General features: G+C 37.4%; 1 protein-coding gene across 1 annotated transcript in view; it reads right to left on the minus strand.

The window, feature by feature from the left end:
- Window positions 1-4,653: 4,653 nt before the first annotated feature.
- The window catches only part of LANCL3 (LanC like family member 3), a 109,199-nt gene continuing 92,241 nt past the window's right edge, over window positions 4,654-21,611 (minus strand). Inside the window, exon 5 of the mRNA XM_072615186.1 lies at window positions 4,654-13,335. Within this exon, the coding sequence (XP_072471287.1) occupies window positions 13,176-13,335 (160 nt within the window). The 3' untranslated portion in view covers window positions 4,654-13,175. The remainder of the gene's footprint in view (window positions 13,336-21,611) is intronic.

Raw genomic sequence — 21,611 nt, forward strand, 5'->3', positions numbered from 1 at the left:
ATACTTCTCATCTAGTAGCAGAAGTGACATACCAGAAGCGTTCAATCAGAAATATATATATTTACACATGGCCAATTTGCAGGTTTGTTTTTGATTATATGTATTTGTTATTAGGTGGCACTTATTTTTGTTTGTACAGATAGCTGTCAGGTGGCATAGTGGACAACTGGATTTGCTGTCAGAAAGACCCAAGTTCAAATCTTGCCTCAGACACCTATGAGCTGTATGATTCTGGGCAAGTCACTTAATGTCTGGCAAGTGCAATGGAATCGACTCCCATCCCAGAGCCTCTGGCTTGATGAAATCTCATTGCAACAATATTGTACATAAGGCTAGAACATTAGTTACCAAACAGCCAACCACAAGGATGGAAATGTTTGCATAGTCAAGTGTCTTATGATTTCCTATACGTTATAGCCATTCCATTTCCCCTCTCAAACACAAGGGTTTTATCCTATAACATTGCTTTGAATGATCTGAATCCATTGGTTAATGCATAGCCACCTCAAAAGAAATAGTTGATAGGTTCTAGTCATACCATCTCACAGTGATTAATAGTCTGGTACAAAGGGTAATAACATTTAAAGGGTCATAAGGAAATGCTGCTCTAACAAGAGCAAAACCATCCTGATAATTGTCCCTCTGTGTCAGCCTGAAGTATGATTCCCTTTATGGAACCAGAACAGATTTGATCTCTTTATTTGGAGAACTCTCTTTCTGGATTACAAGACCAGCTTAAGAAGAATTCTTCAGAAATTCTAATCATTTTCTCTTTTTAAAATGATCCAAAACAGATATAAGATGAAAACTTTATTGGGAACCAAAAAAAAGGGGGCACAAAGGAAATAATTAAATTTATTCTTCTTAGGCCACGTGTTGGATCATCCAATAGGTCTATAAAGTTCTGGAGTTCGGGAGAGTCAAGAGCTCAGGTACAAGACTCTGCTGTTTACTGGTTTACTAATATATCTTTATGAAGGCTCTAAAATCATCAAACTATGTATGAAGGTAGGCAAGGTATTATCAATGCTGAATCTACATCACACTTAGAACTGCCAAATTATTTTTGCTAAACATCTTCAATGGCTCCCTAGTGCTTCCACAATAAAATATAAAATCCTCAGCATAGCCTATAAGGACTTCTAAAATAAAGTCCTAACACCTCCTTTCCTAGCCTTATTTCATATTACTTACCTTCATGCACTTGTCACTCCCCTAAGTTTGCTCTGCGACCAGTTTCCTGACTCCCAACATTCTCTCTTCCACCTCTCAGCCCTTGCCTAGATGATCTGCCCCATCTGACATGTACTTACCTCTTCACCTTTGCATCTTGGAAACCCTAGCTTTCTTCAGAATGTGGTTCACATGCTGTGTGTTACATAAGACCTTTCCTGATCCCTCTAAGATGGTCATGTTCTCTTCCTCTCAAAATGACTTGTGTTATTTTCTATACACTTTCTATTTACTTACCTGTGAGTACATGTTATATCCCTCCAGTGGCACATAAGCTTCTTGAGGGTAGACACTGCTTCATTCTTGTTTTTGCCATGAATATAAGGATAGGAACTGGACCTCTGATAGGAAACTCTTGAAAAAGGAAAACTTCCTCCACCAATGCAGGTTAGCATCACCTGTGCAACCGACAGTATTAGAGATTTGCCCCGAGCACAAAGAGGTTAAGTGACTTGCCCAGGGTCACACATCTAGCACGCTTCAGAACCCAGTCTTTTCTGGTTTCTGGGCCAGCTCAGCTCTCTATCCGCTAGGCCATGATGCCTTGCATAGTGAGTTGTTTATAAATGTTAGCTGAATAGAATTGTGGGTATAAGACAGACTTTAAAATTAAGATGCCTACAATTTATTAACACACAGTTTCCATATTTAAGGTTAGACTTTATTTTAAGGCAAAGGATCATCACAGGTTTTATATTAACAAGATGGCTGTTTATACATGTGGGTGTTTCAGTGGTAAGCCAACATCATAACACTGCTTCAAATACTATAAACTCCAAATTCTATTGGATTATTTACAGTACAAAACTAGTATAGAAAACAAATAGGAAATATCACAGTGTCTGTAACATTGTAATAGCAGTTTGTGAAACAGTAAGGTGCATTTTCTGTAAAAGCAGAATTAACCTTGGTTCTAAAGAGACTATATCTTACTATGGCTGGGGGCAAACGTTACAATTAGAAGGGAAATAATATCAGGTTGCAGCTGTCACTTCCTGATTCTGTGAGTAATCCATACAAGAACTTAGGATGTGATCAGCATTTTGAAGTTCATTCTTTTAGAAATGCACGTAAGGTAACTGTGCCCTTGGACTCACGCCTATAATTATGTCTTTATATGTTGCTTTGTCCTGGAACATATATCTGCTAAGGTTCCACAAATGTTCATTTTTTCCCTGGCAGACATGTCCATTTAATTTCATACAATTCATTGCATTTTTCTGACAGGACAGAAATATCAAAGAAGTTGTTTTATATTAAGTTTTGGACAACAAATCTCTATGATCCTTACGTTTAAAAAATTATATGTCAATGTGTAACTTTTTGGTATACTTGAGACTACAGCTGCGCTATGATTTAATTTAATTGCATTTAATTCAGTAACTTACGATACTGTGGAATATATTAAAGGATTTGGCAGTTTGTTGTATTGGGACCTAATTGTTATATATATCTATTTTTGAATGTACCCCAAAATGCCCAGAAATGATTTGCTGAGTTGTTTTCAAGATAGTCCAGGGCTTTTTGCTTCTACAAAAAAGGCATTTGTGGAAAAATCATTAAAAATTCAAATTATACAATGCAGAACTAGTGTTAGATTTGCCATTCTAATGTGCATTAGTAGGATTTTCAAGTGATACTTAATTCTTACTATTTGACTACTACTATAGATGGCTTCTATAGCTATATATGTATATATGTTTGTGTAAGCATACATATATAATCATAGGTACACATATATACTTTACTAAATATTGTTAATTTTTTACTTGAGCCCCAATGCAAATATAATACAAGGGATGCCATTTTACCATGAATATCATTGATGTCATTGTTAATTACGTGAGTAGAAACATTAATAGCAATTCTCAGATATGACTAGGTATGTTAGTAGGACTAACTACAAATTATTCCTTTATGGTCACATGGTAATTAATTAACCGCTTTAGTGAATCACTATGGCATAGGACATATTCGTAGATTGTTTGACAAGGTAATAAAACCCTGTTTCTGTAATTACTGTTAATTCTGTAAAAATATTTGTGCAATGAAGCAAATTCTACGCTACTCTTTTGGAAATTTTCCATTCCTGTCACTGATTAAGATGTAGTATTGCCATACGAGCCCTGAGTATAGCTGGCATATGGCTTTTGGATAGAACTCAATTTTAAAATATTCATTTTCTGGGTTTTTGTCAATGTAGGTTTGCTACAGAAATCCAAAAGAATATAGCACTAACTTACCAACTTTTCACACTGGCGATATTAGCTGGGGTCTCTTTTACTATCCATTCCAATCTGCAGATAGATAAAGGGGATCTACCCCATCCATCTATCTGAGCGGAAGGCCAGTGGATGTTCAAAGATGAAGTGTTGACTTTTTTGAAAAGAATATCATGGTAGAGGTGTCTGGCAGATGGATCCTAGAGCTAATTTTTGCCTTTGGTTGTCACAATCTTACTCCTGTGAGCCTCTGTACAAAAATGAAATTAAATCGAGTACAGAGTGACTTGCACTCTGCTACCCTTCAGAAGACATCTATAACACTGAAGGGTTAAAGGGTCCTCCCCTCCAAAAAAATAAAAAGAGAGACAGATCTGGTCATTTAAACAAATCTCCTCTGAAGAGTATTTGTACTTTGAAGAAGATTCTCCTAATCTAGTGCATTTATCACTGACAAATGGGGATGGTCTAAGGACCCTAAAGACATGCCTACCTTGAGGCAACTCTACAGCCTCTGTTCAGGCCAAATCATAACAAAAGTAACTTGCTGATGGCTGCCAACAGGCACAAGTAGTATATAGTTCCTTTAGACTAATGTCTATTGCATTTTCTACTTCATATAATATACACAATGACAGTGCACAAAGGTAAACACCATAAATTAACATCACAGACAACATATAGCAAAACATCAGCCAAAGCGACATTTCTCTACTAGATTCCTATATGGCGCATGTTTACATTGAGACATGTTAAAATGTTTCATGTTTAATGTCCATAAAAAGTTGTCTTCCTCTCCCTACCAACCTTCCCTCTTCCCTTCTTCAAAGAAGTCAGTACAGAAAAATGGGGTTATTTTGGAAATTAATAAAGGCCTATGGCCATAGATCTATTACAAACATTAAGATGATTCAGTTGTATGTATGAAGCTGTGGTTGTCAGATCTGAAACAAACAAACAAAAAAAAGATATAAAAGAGTTTCTACTTTGACTGAGAGTGATCAGAAATGAGGCTTTGGCCTCTGGGGGGAATTGAGGTACAAGAGGAGAATCCAATAACATTCTTTCAGCAACAAATTTAGAACATGAGCAATGACTTTTCCCAGGAATTAGGCAAAACTGCTGCTGTGAAAGCTGGCACAGTGTATTTGTGAGAAATTGCAAGGGGGAGAAGAAAAAAGCAGGAGAGGAAAAGAAATGAAGAGAGCTGAATTCAGACATTTTATTACAACAACATACAATAGAAACCCAACTAATGTTCTAAAATGTTCACAGTGATGCCTTTAAAACCACAAGACCCTTCCATTTTAAAGGTAAAGGAATCCAATATCCTCTCTAGAAAGAATTATAAAAGTGAGGCGCCAGATTTTCTTTGTTAATAAAGAAAAGAAGTAGGAGACAACAGTATGTTTAAAAAAAAGTAACATCTCAAAATTACTTCACATATAATTGAGAAGTCAAAACTGAAACTATACATTAGGAAGTATATAACTGACAAGTTTCAGCATGGCTCCATTCTGTTCCTCTGGGGCATCTGCTTCCCCTACTTGAGGAAACCTTACCGGAGTAAATCTACCCTCACTTCACTGAAATGGTTAGTCATGATTTTTACAGAAAATATCCACCAAAAGAGTCTAACAAATACAAGGACCTTGAAATCGGTTATTAACTGTGTGACTTTGGGCAAAGTCATTTAACTTCTCTGGACCTCAGTTTCTTCCTCTGTAAAATGTGGGTGACAATATCTGCCCTACTTTCCTCCCAGGGTTGTTATGACCAAATTTGCTAATGTATATGAAAGAGCCTCATAAACCATCGAGAGCCAAAGAAACATAAGCTCTCATGATCTTTATTATCCTTCAAGGAGATAGATTCATATATGGTACCAGGACTGAGACATTTAATTTAACACATCAAAAAAAATTTTTTAACATATTAAAGTAAGATGCCAAGTTTTCTTTACTGACGAAATGAGCAGGCAAGTTTTATTCTCCCATTTGCATGAATTCAGACCTTACTAGGAGTTAAGAAGACCTCACGGGGAAGGGAACAGACATTTATTAAATAGTTTCTGTGCTCCAGGCACTGTGTTAAGTGCTTTTATAAATATTATTTCATTCAATCCTCATGACAACCATATTAAGCAGGTGCTGTTGTTAAAGTCCCATTTTATAGTTGAGGAAACTGAAGTAGAGTTAAGTGACTTGCACAGGGTCATGCAGCTAGTATCTGAGGCTGGATTGGAACTCCGGTCTCCCTGATTCCAGGCTCAAACTGCATCCACTGTAGCAACTGTGCTACATAGCTGCTTCAGCAAAATGAAGTCTTTTATGTAAGGTGACTCCTAAAATAAAGCCTTTCTCTGTTCTACTCCTTTATTTCTTCCTTTGTTGGGTCATGTCCGACTCTTCATGACCCCATTTGAGGGTTTTCTTGGCAAAGATACCAGAGTGATTTGCCATTTCCTTCTCCAGATCATTTAATAGATGAGGAAAGTGAGGGGATTGAGTAAGGGTCATATAGCTACTAAGTGTCTGAGGCTAGATTTGAACTCTGGAAGATGAGTCTTCCTGACTCCAGGCTCAAACTGTATCCACTGTACCAACTAGGTTCCCCTAAGGGGAAGCAAAACTCTATCCAGCTTGGGGAAACACTATAGCTAGTAATGGACCGATATGCAGTGATTAAGAAGAGGAGATTATCATTCAATAGAAGACATGACCAGTCAGGAATGTGAATGTTCTATATCAAATATGAGAAACAAAGATTTCAAGAGGAGCAAGATACAGTAATATATATTAGGCCAGGTGTGTCCTTGAAACCAGATGTGGCCTCCTAGGTCCTTGAGTGCAACCTTTTGAATGAGTCCAAATTTTATTGAACAAATCCTTTTAATAAGGGAATTTGTTCTGTGAAGTTTAGATTCAGTCAAAGGGCCACACTTGAGGACCTAGAGGGTCATATGTGACCTCAAGACTTCAGGTTCCCCATCCCTGTATTAGGCACCTATTATATACAAGGTACTAAGAAGGGAATGACCAAAAAATGAAAATATTCCTTATCCTCAAAGTGTTTATATTCTATTAGAAAAGAATTACTTAACTACAAACTACAAACGTTATCCATCGCAGAAACAAGAAGGATGCATCCAAACGATTTGAAATTATAGGTGGCATTAAATATGGTCAGGAAATAAGGGTGTGTGTGTGTGTGTGTGTGTGTGTGTGTGTGTGTGTGTGTGTGTGCGCGTGTGTGTGCGTGTGTGTGTGTGTATGTACACATACATTTGCTGTCCATTCTAACCCTGATCCTAACAACTGAAAAGGTACTGGATTTCTTTAGTCAATGACAACTTTCCCTATGTGCCTAAATATGAGGAAAGTCAGAATTAATTTCACCATTCCATTGGAGAAACCAACTCTTTCCAATTGCCTAGGGCATCTTCTGGTCTACTTTTTTTATTGATGGTTTCGAATTCTGTTAATTGTTTTATTTAAATTGTCCTGATTCCTTCTTGCTCTGATATCTCAAATTCTTTGCAAACAAGTGGGGAATAAATCATTAAATATAAATACATAAGTAAGTCACTGACAAGAGCACCCTGGAGCTTCTTTATGCAAAGTAGGTTTCTCTTGACCTTGAGCCAGGATATTTTCCAAGGCTTCTTTTCCTTTCTCCGTTTTTATGCTTCTTTGTCCACTTAAAACTTACTAACTCCTTTGGATCAGGTAACCAAGGGGAGGCAGAGATCTGAACAGTAAGCTAATCATTAAGGGATAGCATAGACATACAATTGGATAACTCATCCAAGTCTCCACAAAGACTTTGATTACCGTCAGACAACTGGCCTGAATTAGCCTCAGCAACCAAACTCAGTGAATAAGTGTTTTGCTATCCTCTTTCTTTGGCAGAATGGGAGAAGGGATAGCATTGTCTGGTACAGTGCCTTGCTTAATAAATGCTTGTTGAACTGAATAGATTTGAATGGCTCTGCAGAATTGGTGAGCTGCCTTCTGGTAGGTTCTGGTGCAGACTGAATCTTTTGCTCCCAGAGAAAGAAATATTTGCATTTTAACAGATCTTCATCTATGCAGGAATGATTTCTGCCTAATGCAAATATTCTCTGTGAGGGTAAGGAAATTGTGTGTAGACTATGCATAAACAGACTATGGAAGCAAGGCAGGAGTGTTGAACCAAAGTTAAAAAGTTCATGATGATGGGCATACATGGTGTAGAAAGGGAGATCTCGTCATGCTTTTGGACTTTTTTTTTAAATCCCAAGAGCAGCCTCATGTGACGCATACACTAAGGAGGATGGCATTTTGTGGGGAAACATATTTGAGAGCTTAAATGAACATGGCTCTTCTGTTCCTAGTAAACACACAGCAAAAATTAGATGTATTCTTTTTTCTTTTGCAACAATCCATTGACTTAGTTGCAATCACAAATCACAAGAATAGTTTACTTGGCTACTATCAAGTGCATTCAAAACCATCGTGATTTACTGTCCAAAGCAGAGGTGGGGTACCTGTGACCTCAAGGCTACATGTGGTCCTCTAGGTCCTCAAGTTCAGCCCTTTGACTAAATCCAAACGTCACAGAACAAATTCCCTTAATAAAAGAATTTATTTTTTTAAAACTTGGACTCAAAAAAGCCATACTCAAGGACCTAGAAGGCCACAGGTATCCTTGAGGCCTCAGGTTCCCCACCACAGTCTAAAAATCCAAAATGACAAGCAATGCATCTGATGGAAGCCTGGGAACTCTTGGGACAGGCAACATTAAGAGATGAGTCAAAAGCTCCAATTTAGGCAGCACTAAGACATGCCATTGAGTTGATAACTACACTGCATTATGGGGAATATCAGGAAGGGATATTATTACCTCAATCTCTCATTTACTTGATTAAAAAATTGCCCTAATAGAGAATCACTAAAGGATCCCCATTAATGGGATTCAAATTGAAGCACTTCCAATATCAAAACTAAACCACCGACATTAGAAATAAATAAATCAAGCTTTCCCAGCACTAAACAGTGAACAGTACATGTTGGATAAAACAGAAGAGGGGGTAGATTTAGTTTTATTTGGAGAAAAGAAATATAACAGTAGGATGGGCTTTCTAACTGCCCTGATCTAAATGGAATAAAAAAGGTCATTTCATTCCTTTTTTATAGTTCCTCATTCATCAGTTTTAAAAATCTTTCCCGACTGTGTCCCTTGAACCTAGAATTCTACTTGCAATTGTGAAAATGAAATGCTGTTTTACCTGCATTTAGAAGCTTTTAAAGACAACATCCTATAGATCCAGAAGACATACTTGTTACACAAAAGACAAGTCTTTGGTTATTAAAACAAAATTAATCAAATTGCAATATTTTCTAAGCTTAACTTATCATAAGTCTCTTTAGATTAATCTCCCCCACTTTGCTCTTGCAAAACTAAAACAAAGTAAATCTTGACTTTCATCCTAGCTTCCTTTCCTTTCCTTTCCTTTCCTTTCCTTTCCTTTCCTTTCCTTTCCTTTCCTTTCCTTTCCTTTCCTTTCCTTTCCTTTCCTTTCCTTTCCTTTCCTTTCCTTTCCTTTCCTTCTGTAACATTCCCTGAGACATAGGTTTTAGACCTCAGGGATGTTTCTTACTCTCCCCTCTCCTTCACCTTCCATATCCAATCAATCCTTTCTTTCCACTGTAACCACTTTTCTACTCCCACTGTAAGCACCTTAATTTCCTCCTTTGTCACCATCTCACCTGGGTCATTGTAATAACCTTGCTAGCTTTCCTGCTTCCAAGTTAGTTCAGGCTTCCCCTGTACATCCTTCCAATAGTGCACTGTCTCATCATTTTCTAGTTCACTGCTCCACTTACATCACTCAGAATCTTTTTTTTGCCAAGAAAGGCCATTTTTTTTCTTGGTCCATTGCCAATAAAAAAAGGAAATTTAAATTTATTCTATTGGCATTTAAGGCCTTAAACAATATGGCACCAACCTACCTTCAAGCTTTTTCTTTTAGTGTTTTCCTTTCATGTCCTTCACATGAAAGGAAAAGTGGACCATCCACTGTCCCCAGTTCTTTCTTCCCTGGCTGCCATAAGCTCTGCTTTCTTGTTCACACCCCTTGTCTGAACTGTTCAATGTTAAATCATCTATTCTGTATTTTCTAAAACAGGATGTTTTTATATTCGTGGGTGGAAGGATAGATAGATAAAGCACATCATGGGATTGTGCATTTATTTAAAGCTGGAATGGGCTTTATCTAGACCATCTCCCACTCCCACAAAAACAAAAAAGCAAACCACACAACAAAACACTTTATGTAACAGATGTGGAAGCCAAAACCCAGAGAGCTTAAGTGATCTACCCAAGCCCACATAGGTGGGGTGACTGATAAAATCCCAGTTATCTAACTTCAAGTCCATCTCTTACCACAACACCAAGTAAGAGTTTATTTCCTGAAAAGAGAACTCCCCAAACACCTGTGTGTTTACATTTTAGGTAATTTAATTTTTTAAAAATGTAGATTCTGATAAATTAAACCCATACTTTTGGAGCTTTATTTCCTGTGGAAGTGGTATACATAAAGATGCTTTGGCCAACCTGGGTCATATTTTTATTCCCCCAAAGAAAATTCCATTTACATGAAAATAAAAAGTATTAGGGGTTGGTTTTCTGTCACTGTTACTCTTGGAACTGAAGAAAAGGCAGTAAGATAAGTTATTTTGTAACCTTCCCTCAGTTTATTTTCTCAATTCCTTATCTAGGAGGAAGGTAGTCAGCCAGATATAGAATGAAATAATAGAGAATTCCAAGTTGGTAGCTTAATATGTAACTTTCATTAACATTTTTTTAAAAAAGTTTTTAAGTAGCTATAGAAGGAGTTTGCTTGGATTGAGTGCTTTTTCAATATTTTTGAGCCTTCTCCATAACAAGTTTTAGGATCTGCTCAAGAATTACAGTTTCCTAACTCCCCAGAATTGAAACCACTGGTTGAGGGAATGCATATAGGTCTGTGTTTATAAATATGAATATCCAAGTATAGACAAAAGAACTACATTAAAATTTTCAGTTTTGTTTGTAATAAATAATGATTAATGAGCAACAGATAATGAGAATACAATGGAGAACAAGTTATTAGATTATAAGATTTGCTCAGAAATACTTTTTTCTACTAAAACAAATAGTTGTCAAGGGAACGAAATACAAAATAAATTCAGTTGCATAAATGAAAACACTAAAAGAAACCAGTTCTGAAGAAATGTAATGATCCATTTTGACCTAAGAGATCACATAATGAAATATACCACCCAGTCCAGAGGTAAGGAGCCCCAGGTGCACAATGCTACATAGCCTATTGAGAGTGGTCACTCTATTAACTGGTTTTGCTCAACTATTTAGCTGGGGGTATAACCAGTCATCTCTTAGGGAAAGAACATGGTCCATTGGAAAGACCCCTGGTTCTGGCATCAGATTACATAGGTTTAAATTCCATCTCTCATTCTTACTACCTGTATGGCTTCAGGCAAGTCAATTAACCTACTGCACCTCAGTTTTATCATCTGTAAAAGGAAAAATAGGGATTACATGACTTCTCAGGTCTCTTCTAGTACTAAATCTACTGTCCTAAGCTCAGGTTTACTTATTAGCTAGGGACAAATAGTTGTATAAATGACTTTCTTTCATATGCTACACCTTATAAACTCCTTTAAACAATTTCAGCTCTTATTCATTTGCATATCCCCTTAATGCTATAACATTGGCTCTTATATTTAGGTGCTGAATTGTAAATGTCTGCTGCATTGAATCTTGAAAATATAAGTATGTTTTCACTTTTCTCACCACCCTACAGTAGGAAATTGATCATCACAAAAGTATACACATAAGTAGACAAAGGAAAATAATTTATACAACTGAACAACTTTGAAGGATCTAAGATTTCTGATCTATGCAATGATCAATTACAATTCCAAGGGGCCTGCAATAAAGTACAGTAGCCACTCCCCAACAGAGAGGTGGTGAACTCAGGGTGTAAAATAAGACATTTATGGGACATAGTCCATATAAGACTTTTTTTTTCTTGACTGTGCATATTTGATACAAGAACTTGTTTTTTTTTTTTTAAATTTTCCCTGCTAATGGCAGGGGGAGGTAGGAAGGAGAGAAAATAGATAGTTGTTGATTAAAAAAATTAAATAAAGTATGTGGGTGCATTCAGAATTCTATAGTGTTTTGCAACTAAGTCTGTACTAGAACAGTTTTAAGATTTTTATCCATTCACAGCAGGGTTTAAATTTCTCTGACAGCTTGTCTTTGAAGCTCTGGAGCAATTCACCTATTGAATAGATGCCTGGGGAGACAAGTGAAACAGTCTAAACTCTCAATTTTAGTGAGAGCCATATTTTACCCAGATTCACCATATGAGGTCCCTTTTGGTCTCTGACCAAGATACTGGGTCAGCAAAATTCTACCAGAAACTGACAAAAATATGATTCTGTAGTTAATTACCCCAGAACTGAAGTAGGGGGATTGACCAATAGTTTTAAAATTCAACTAATACCCTAAAAGACATTGCATACTTAAAAATAGTATTTACAAAACTATCCCTATGCCTCATGTCTGAAAATGATCCACATCATTGCTCCCAGAATCCTTTTTCAAGGTCCATCTCAGTTGCCACCTTGTTCCTGATTCTCTGAGCTAGAAATAATCCCTATTTCCTCTAATTTCTCCTCCTCATCCTGCTGGACCTCTTTAATGTACTTACTGATAGTTCAATGTGTATTAGTTACTGAGTACAGTTTCCATCCCCTGTACTAGACCAGAAACTCCTGAGGACAGGGGCTGAGGCTTTCCTTTTTTACTTTTGCATACTAACACATAGTACGGAGGATTCACAAATGTTAAAATTCAATTACTAGACAATACTGTTAACACATGAAAACAGGGAAAAGTACTCGACAGTGACACTTGCTACATTTGCTAGGCTAAAGCATTTTATGTGCATTTCTATTTATTTTCATGAAAGGGAAAGGGATCAGGGAGAGATATTCTATAAGGTTGAAGGGTATTTAACATCTCTGGGTTTAGAATTAATTGTGAAATTGTTTCTTCAAAGTGCCCCAAACGATGGTATAAATGCAGGCTCTGGGCAAATATATCTGTTCAGTAAAAATAGCATTTCCACAAGACTTAAAACAACAAGGTTTTGTCTTTTCATCCATTAGAAAGCTTTACCCCCTTTCAAAGTTTTCAGCTCTAGAAGTCTCTGATTGTCTTTGTTCTTGGATCTAAGGGTGGGGAACTCCTGCAACTGTTTAACACTCTTCCCAATTTCCAGGGCATCCATTTTTTTATATTTTCACATTCCATATTCATTTGTTTTTCTGTACTACCAACTGAAAGATAACTCGTGTTTCTTTCCCTTTTTCTCACCTCTCGTCTCATGTTTGTTTTTTCCATAAAATAGAGAAACCTCTAAGCTTTTAAGAAATGCAATTTTTAAAAAAAGATGTAGGTTTCCCTCTCAAATATAGTATCACTTGCCATCATTTGAACCCCCAACACACTTCTCTCTTTCCCACCTCTGCCCCCACCCCACACCCCAGCAATGTTAAGGCTAGTGGTAGTGATACCGCTGTCTGGTTTGTGTATAAATTGCCTTCTTTGTATGCTAAAGGAAAATCCCAGATGCCTTTGCATGACTGCTCTGGTGATTGTCATCTTCTAAACAAAGACACTGAAGAGAGGGAATTCAGCCTGGCCAGGTTGCAGCAAGTCAATCAGGAAGCACACAGTTCCGGAGAAGCCTTCATACAGACTGTAAATACTCTCCAGCACCCGGGAGCCAGCTTTGAATTCTTCTGTAAACAAGAACTCTGCAAACCTGAGACAGAAAGCACATAAGAAAGCATCACTAGTTTGCTAGGGAGAATTTCTACATTATAAATCTTTGGGTCATTTATTTCATCATCCTGGATTGTAAAACATCCAGTGAATTCAAGTTTGATTATTTCCTTTCCACAAAGATGAGGAAGAAACTGTTTTGCTTGTGAAATAAGAGTTTTGCCCCATTACCTTTGCTTCCACTTAGAATGGAATTGGAATTGGGCAAATAAAGGGACTAAAATATCCAGGTAATTCAATGGAAAGAGGGCTGGACCTGGAGTCTAGAAGACCTGAGCTCAAATCCAATTTCAGACACTCTTTAGATGTGTAACCCTGGACAACACCCCTAACGTCTCCTAGCCCCAGGCTCCTCATTTGTAATGTGGGGGTAAGAATAAAATCTAACTCTTGGGGTACTGTGAGTACCAAATAAGATATTGTAAAGCACTTTGCAAATCTTTAAGTGCTATATAAATGCTAGCTATTATTATAATAATAGGGAAAGGAGTCAGGGGACAAGGTACCATGAGGCTGAAGGGAACTTAATATTTCCGGGTTTAAAATTAATTGTGAAATCATTTCTTCAAAGTGCCCAAAACAATAGTATAAATAAATCCAAGCTCTAGACAAACATATCTATTAAATAAAAATAACAAATGTAAGTATAGGACATAAACCTTAGGATGCCTGCTTGTAAAGATATTTACAAACTATTGATGATGAGGTTATTACGACTTTTGACCAAGAGATTCCACCACTTAGACATAAGCCCTAAGGAGGTCATTGATTAAAAAAAAAAAAAGTCCTATATACACCAAAATATTTATAGCAGCATTTTTTTTATTAGCAAATAAATGGGAACAAAGTAGATGTCCATTGTTTGGGGAAACGACTAAACAAACTGGGATATATGAATATAATTGGATCCTCCTATACAAATATAAATACAGAGAAGCAAAAAAAGTATTACGTGAAGTAAGCGGAGCCAAGAAAACAATACGCACAATGACCATAACAATGCAAATGAAAAGAATAACCAACGACTGCAAAAAACTGGAAATGAGCGTGGTGGAGAACAAACATGGCCCCAAAGAAGAGATATGAGAAGATACCTCGGAGTCCACAGGGGTGGAACATTTTATATAATTGTCAGATTGTTTTTCAATGCATTGATCAGTTTTGCCAATTCCTTCTCCTCAAAAATACATGAACCTTATTTATTATTCCCCTCACTCTGGGAGACAGGAAGGGAAAGGATACAAGGCAATGTAGAAACAAAACATATCAAGAAAATTTTTTTACAAGTTCTAGTTCATATAATCATACCATAGATTTAGAGGCAGAAGGGACCCCAGAGATCATCAAATCCAATTCTCTTTATTTTACTTTTGAGGAAACTGAGGTCCAGAGAAGTGACTTACTATAAGTCACACAGAGAATAAGTAGCAGCACTGGGATATGGACCTAGGTTCCCTGTCTTCAAATCTAGCACTCATTCTAGCACAGAATAATTAAATGACTGTTGATATGTCTTGTGCCAAACTTTCATTTTGCCAAGCAAATCTGAGTATTTCAGTGCTTACAAAGCAAGGCAGTTTGACATTCCATGAGGGCTCTTCCACCCTCAATCGAAGTGAAAAAGAGAAAATCAGTAGCCATAGTTTTGTTCATCCCAAATAGAAGTGAATATTATAAATGTTTCTTTAGAAAGAAATTTGTCACATTCTTCTGGGGACAATTTCACTGGCCTAGACTTCCTTTGTAGTTGACAGAGAATCTCTGTTATGAGAAAATGTTCCAAATTATACTGTAGGTTCTAATTCTTCAACAAATAGTGATGTATGCCTTTTAAAGGAAGGTAAGTGTTGTAGCTTAGTTATGGCATCAATTTTGTTGTTGTTGAGTCATTTCGGTCATGTCTGACTCTTCACAACTCCATCTGGGATTTTCTTGGCAAAGATATTCATTTTGTAGAATATTTTTGTATAATATTCATATTGTCATTTTCTTCTCCAGTTCATTTTACAGATGAAGAAATTGAGGCCAATAGGGTTAAGTGACTCAATTAGTAAGAGTCTGATGCCACATTTGAACTCAGGTCTTCCTGACTCCAGGACTGGCACTCTATCCACTGTGCTACCTAGCTGCCCTTGGCATCAGACACCAATACCAAAGCCAGGCAAATCAGATTTTGATTTTTTTAAAGAAAAAAACCTATCAGTGTGAAAATAGTTCATGATGGAGACATAATCATATCAATTGATTCAGTAAATAATTTTTTTTTTGTTCATAGCCTGGACTACTTTACTGTCTACGAAAAGGAAAACAACGGAAATCAATATATTAGATGCTAAGAGATTATGGAAACTCTTTTCCATTTAAACAGTAGCTGCTCAAATGTCATGTTGTTTAATAACTCCATAAGGGGTTATATGAGATTCATGAGCTATTTTATCTTGTTGAAGCATTAGGGTTTTCATGAAGGCTACTTAACATAAGTAAAGACAAAACCTTTCCAGTAATTTCAGAAGACAAATTGGGATTCTGTTTGAATCCATTTCATACCATTTTTTTTGCATGTGCCACAATATGTAAATGTTTAGCTGGATTATTAAGTTTCATATTAATGCTTTGCTTTTAAGGGAAAAATTTCCATCCAACAAGAGTAAAAGAGAAAGATCATAGATTTTTTTCCCTTGATATCTGTGACAATCTTGAGAAGCAGAGATAACAAATCAGGCCAAGTAATATTTCCATTTTCTTGGTGAATGAACAGAAGCAGAGAAGAGGGGCTCACAGGAAATGGAACCAGGACAAAAATCCACGTCAGCTCAGACCATTATTTATACCATTGAGTTCATTATGCAAATATATTTTATGTATCAGATAATACTGCATGAAGGTACAGAATTTCTTATCTTCAACTCCTGGGTACGTTCTGTCTCAGAGAAAGAGGGGGCCTTTCTCATCGACAAGGCTAATGCCCACATCTGTGGACTCTATGCTTTTCTCTTCTATTTTCCTAAGTGCTTTGCACCATGACTTCATGTCTCTTGCATCTTCAGTTTCTCTACCTCCTTCCCTTCTGCTTACAGCTCAATGCTGACCAAATACACATGTGAAAGACCAGAATGCAGCATGGCCAGGGGCAGACAATGTCCTTGCCCCACGGACTTAGTCTGTTCAAGCCCCTATTCCTTTTCCATACCTTTGGATAGGAAAGCAAAAGAGTTAAGAAACCACTGGACAGCCCTAAACTGTGCTCTTACCTTTTATTTTCTTGGAAAAAATAGCAAATAAAAAGATGCTGACTGGGAACAGTTAGCATTTGAAAAGCTATATAGGGAATTAAAAAGACTTTCTGACTCTAAGTCGTACATGGCCTCTTCTTGGTGACCAGTAGAAAGATTTCAATAGGGCAGCTAGATGGGGGAGTGGATAGAGTGCTACGCCTGGAGTCAGGAAGACTCATCTTCCTGAGCTCAAGTCTGGCCCCAGACACTAATTGTGTGACCCTGGGCAAGTCAGTTACCCCTGCTTGCTTCAGTTGCCTTATCTGTAAAATGAACTAGAGAAGGAAATTGCAAATCACTAAGGTCTCTTTGCCAAGAAAACTCCAAATGTGGTCATGAAAAAGAGTTGGATATCACTGAACAGCAACACTTAAGCCTGTCGTCACTAGTTACCTAGAATAGTCCTGGCTCTGTGTGTCACAGAGCATGTCACCTGAAGCAAGGGACTTCCTCTTAGAAAGAAGACATTCATACTGGTCAAAACTCAGAGAAATAAACAGACCCTTGTGGGAGAAAAGCCATTGAGGACTTTTTCCTAGTTCAATGACAAATTGTGATGAATTTCTAAATGAAAGTTTCTAAAGGAGGGATGGCAGAAAATCCTCTGGGTTTGAAGCTAAAAGAACTATGGTAAGATCCATTCCTTTTTTAAGGAAAAGGTAGTATCTCTGCTGGGGAATTTAGCTGAAGAAAGAAACTGAAAGGAGAGCAAGTCTCTTGAGTATGACCATAGGTTCAGTGGAGCTGAACCTGAAAGCACCCACAGGACTAGCAAAGCAATGCAAGTGGTAGCCACACAACATTAGCATGAAGCAACACTTAACAAAGACAGCACCCCCTGCAAGATGAGCAGAGAGCAGGCCTGATAGGAGCTCAGCAAAGAGTAAGAGCAGAAGGATGTTGTTTGGCCTTCATATCAAAGAGGATCAATGACTTCAGGGGCTGATGTCTTCTTGACTTGCACATGAATTGGATTTAAGGGAGGCAGAGTTGTCCAGTCATTAGCTTCACTTTCTGGTGATGGCCCAGGATGCTGTGGGCGACCTTGGTGTATTAGATGCCTGGCCAAGTGTTCCACAGCACCTGTTTCAGCTGCCTTTATGGCCACTGGAACAAATTGTTCTTGTCTCTCCACTCTGTTAGGGGGAAATTTTCACATGCTTGGGGTAGAGATCCCCTAACTCACCAATGGGTTTGAGGTCTGTCAGTTACCCTCAGCCTGGTTTAGCCCATCTGCTGAGATGGTTTTACTAGAGTGTGGCCACTGTGCATGCTGTAGCTTCTTGCAGACACAGGTGAGGGTTGGATGGCAGGTGGACACCAAAGGTGGATGAGCAGCCCTGGAAAGGACTTGGCAGGCCCTCATGCCAGTGGGACTTGTCCTCTCTGAACAGCCCATAAAACATTCCCAGAAGACCTTGGCATTTCTACAGTGAGAGGGGCTTGAGTTATTACTTCACATGTTTGTGTGTGGCCTGGTCACATGTGTTCTTTACACTGTGTACCTCTATCCATGCATCTTTGTTGCTTATAGTCCCTATTTATATTTCTCTCCATGTGTGCTCTCTGTGTGTTATGTATATTCATGTATGTGTGTAAGTATACATATATATGTGTATATATATATACACGGATCTATATTCATGAGTATGTATATGCATATATATGTATATACACACATATACATATATTTCATATATATATACATTTACACATATACATATGCATAGTAGAGCACTGGACCTGAAGTCAGGAAGATAAGTTGAAATACAGCTTCAAACATTTACTAGCTATGTGATTTTTAGGCAACTTAACCTCTGTCTTCCTCAGTTCCCTCATCTATAAAACGTGGAAATATTAGCAATTACCTTCTAGGGCTGTTGTGAGGATCAAAATGAGGTAATATTTTGAAAAGAGCTTTTCAAACCTTAAGATATTATATAAATGCTAGTATTTGAGCTCAAATCTAGCCCCAGACATTTACTAGATGTGTGACCCTGGGGAAATCACTTAACCTTGCTTGCCTCAGTTTCCCCATTTGCAAAATGAGCTGGAGAAGGAAATGGCAAACCATTTTAGTATTTTTGTCAAGAAAACTGCAAATGGGGTCATAAAGAGTTGGACATGGCTGAAAATGACTCAACAGCAAACAATATTATAACTATATATATACATACAGTCTAACAGGAAAGATCATATATGTGCAAATGAATGCACGTAACTACATACGCTTGTATGTATCTGGTAGGGAAGATCTGTTTTGTTCTTATAGATATTTATTAACTATTATTTATTACTTATTAACTAATTATTGTGATCAATGATTGAGAATAAGGGGAAAGTAAACAAATGAGACAAAATCATATTAGTTGTTTGCTGTCCCATAGTAAAGAAAACTCTTTCAGCTTGTAAGGTAAAAGAATTTACAGCTTCATTTCAGAGAAGAGGGATGGGGTGGCTTATGGGCACAATTTTGGGTAGGGATGCTAAAGTTTGGGTTACTTTATTGCATTTCCAGTTCTGTTGCTCACTGGGCAGAATGGAGCAAGTCTGTACAGAGACAAAATGAAATAAAAGTAGAGACAACGTCTAAAACACACATAATTCATTACCAGATAAGATAAGACTCTTCATTCCAATCGCTAGCAGTTACTTGGTGCAGTGGATAGAGCACCAGTGCAGGAGTCAGGAGGACCTCAGTTCAAATCTCACCTCAGACACTTGACACTCACTAGCTGTGTGACCTTGGGCAAGTCATTTAACCTCAATTGCTTCATCCTGAGTCATCTCCAGTCATCCTGATGAATATCTGGTCACTGGATTGAGATGACTCTGGAGGAGAAGTGAGGCTGGTGACCTGCACAGCCCTCCCTCACTCAAAACAAAGTCAAGTGCAAGTCATGTCATCATTTCTCTGATGACATGGTCTTCTTCAGCAACGAAGGATGAACACATTGTGTATGAATACCTTTTCAAAGTCAATCAACATTGCCTTAACCTACTATCATACAACTTCTTTGGGGGAAACCGAAAAATTAAGATACAAATCCTAAGTTAAATGAATGAGATCTGAAATGAATCATCATCATTACTGATCCCTATGCTATTTTCTCAGTTAAAGAACAGAAAAAGAAAAAGGAGTGGTGCCACTTAGTTCCATCATTCTCAAGTTCTGGGACGCAAAGTGAAAGGATTTTGAATCTTGGGAGCAATTTGGGTATTTTGGTGAGGATAAAAAAAATACATGAATATGATGAAATGTTATACTGTAAGAAACAGTGAATATGATGAAAGCATGGAATGAATGCCTGGAAAGACTTAAGTGAACTGATGTTGAGTTAAATAGGTAGAACCAGGAAAACGACATACACAATGGCTATAATGATGCAAACAGAAAAAAATTAGCAACAGCAAAACAGCTGAATACTACAAAATGACTAATGACCCAACTTGACCCCAAAGAAAAGATATGAGAAGAATTCCTTTGATTCCTTGAGGGATCTGTCGGTATGAAGCATGACATATCAAGTCAGAATTGTTCAATTTTTTTATTAGTTCTGGTGAATGTTTTTTTTTTCCTTTCTTTTTTATTTTTTAAAATTCCTTAAAAAGAAGGGATGACTCTTTGGGAGGAAAGGTAAAGAGAGTATGAACAGTAGTTAATGTAAAACCAAAAAGTTATCAATAAAACTTACGTTTTAAAAAAAGGAAACACAAGATAGTATCAGGTAGATTACTCATAGACAGTTTGAAAAAAAACCCCAACAACTAGAAGTTATGCCTCTGATCCAGAGAGCCAATAATGAAACAAACTTTCCTTCTCATTGCAAGGAGGGAAACTATTAAGATAGAGCATTGTAAGCATGGTCAGATTCAGTTACTGTATGGTACGTGTTTTCTTGGTTGGTGGTTAGAGGGAAACTTAGCCTCAAGTTGGGAGAGGTTTCATTTTTTCCTTTTGTCTTTTTCCTAGAAATGATTGTGATGGGGCGAGGGGAATAGTATAAAACATTTTTGATGGTCTGCTTTTTCCTTCTTTCAAAAGTTTTAGTTATTTTTATCAATATATTTTGTTTTCTTTATCCCATTTGTTTCCATATCCCTCTCCTGTGTCCCACCTACTGAGATATTCATTGTAACAAAAATTTAATAAGAGAAAAAAAAAGGAGGCAAAATAGCCAAAATGGGCAGCAAGGAAGAGGAGGTCCATTTTTCTAATTCTTTGGGACCAGGTGTGTTCATTGCAAACACATAGCATTCTGTGCGTGTGTGTGTGTGTATGTGTGTGTGTGTGTGTGTGTTTAAGTCATTGTGTACATGGTAAAACTCGTTCAAAAGTCACATTTCCATAAATCAGAGGAATTGGCACAGGGAAAAATGAGCAAACCGCAAGTTGTACTCTTAAGACCATTAAGGCATTTGAGTAGAGGGGGAGCTGATAGGATTAATAAACAAACAGGGAATTTTATTGTTGGTGTTTCTTCATTAACATTTATTAGAGACATCTAGAGCTCTGCGGTAGGGAAGGTCCATTGTGGGGTGGGATGGGGGGGGGGGGTGGAAGCTTGAATGCAGATTAGGAAAACCTTGAGAAGAAACTGTGTAACACTTGGAGCTGTAATATTAAAACAGAGAGTCCACAGACCACTCCTTGGACCTTTTGGCTTCTACCTAAAAGAACACGGACAGACAGACATACACTGCCCATTGCAATGTCTGCTTTACTTTGATTTCTGAAACACTCATTCTCAAATATAATTCTTTAACTAACTACTCCTACTAATTATAAGAATCCAACAGCACAATTATATGTAAAAAAAAAAAAAACCCAAAACAGAAATCCCTCTCCCTTTTTCTCCCTTTTTTTATTTCTTTTTCACCTTCCTCACAATGGAACATGCCTTCTCCACGCTATAACTCTGGATACAAGGTCTTTTTTTGAGGTTTCTCTTGTCTGTGTGACCTTTAGATGAGAAAAGGT

Source organism: Notamacropus eugenii, chromosome 5 (assembly GCF_028372415.1).
Source record: "Notamacropus eugenii isolate mMacEug1 chromosome 5, mMacEug1.pri_v2, whole genome shotgun sequence".
Classification (NCBI taxonomy): Eukaryota; Metazoa; Chordata; class Mammalia; order Diprotodontia; family Macropodidae; genus Notamacropus; species Notamacropus eugenii.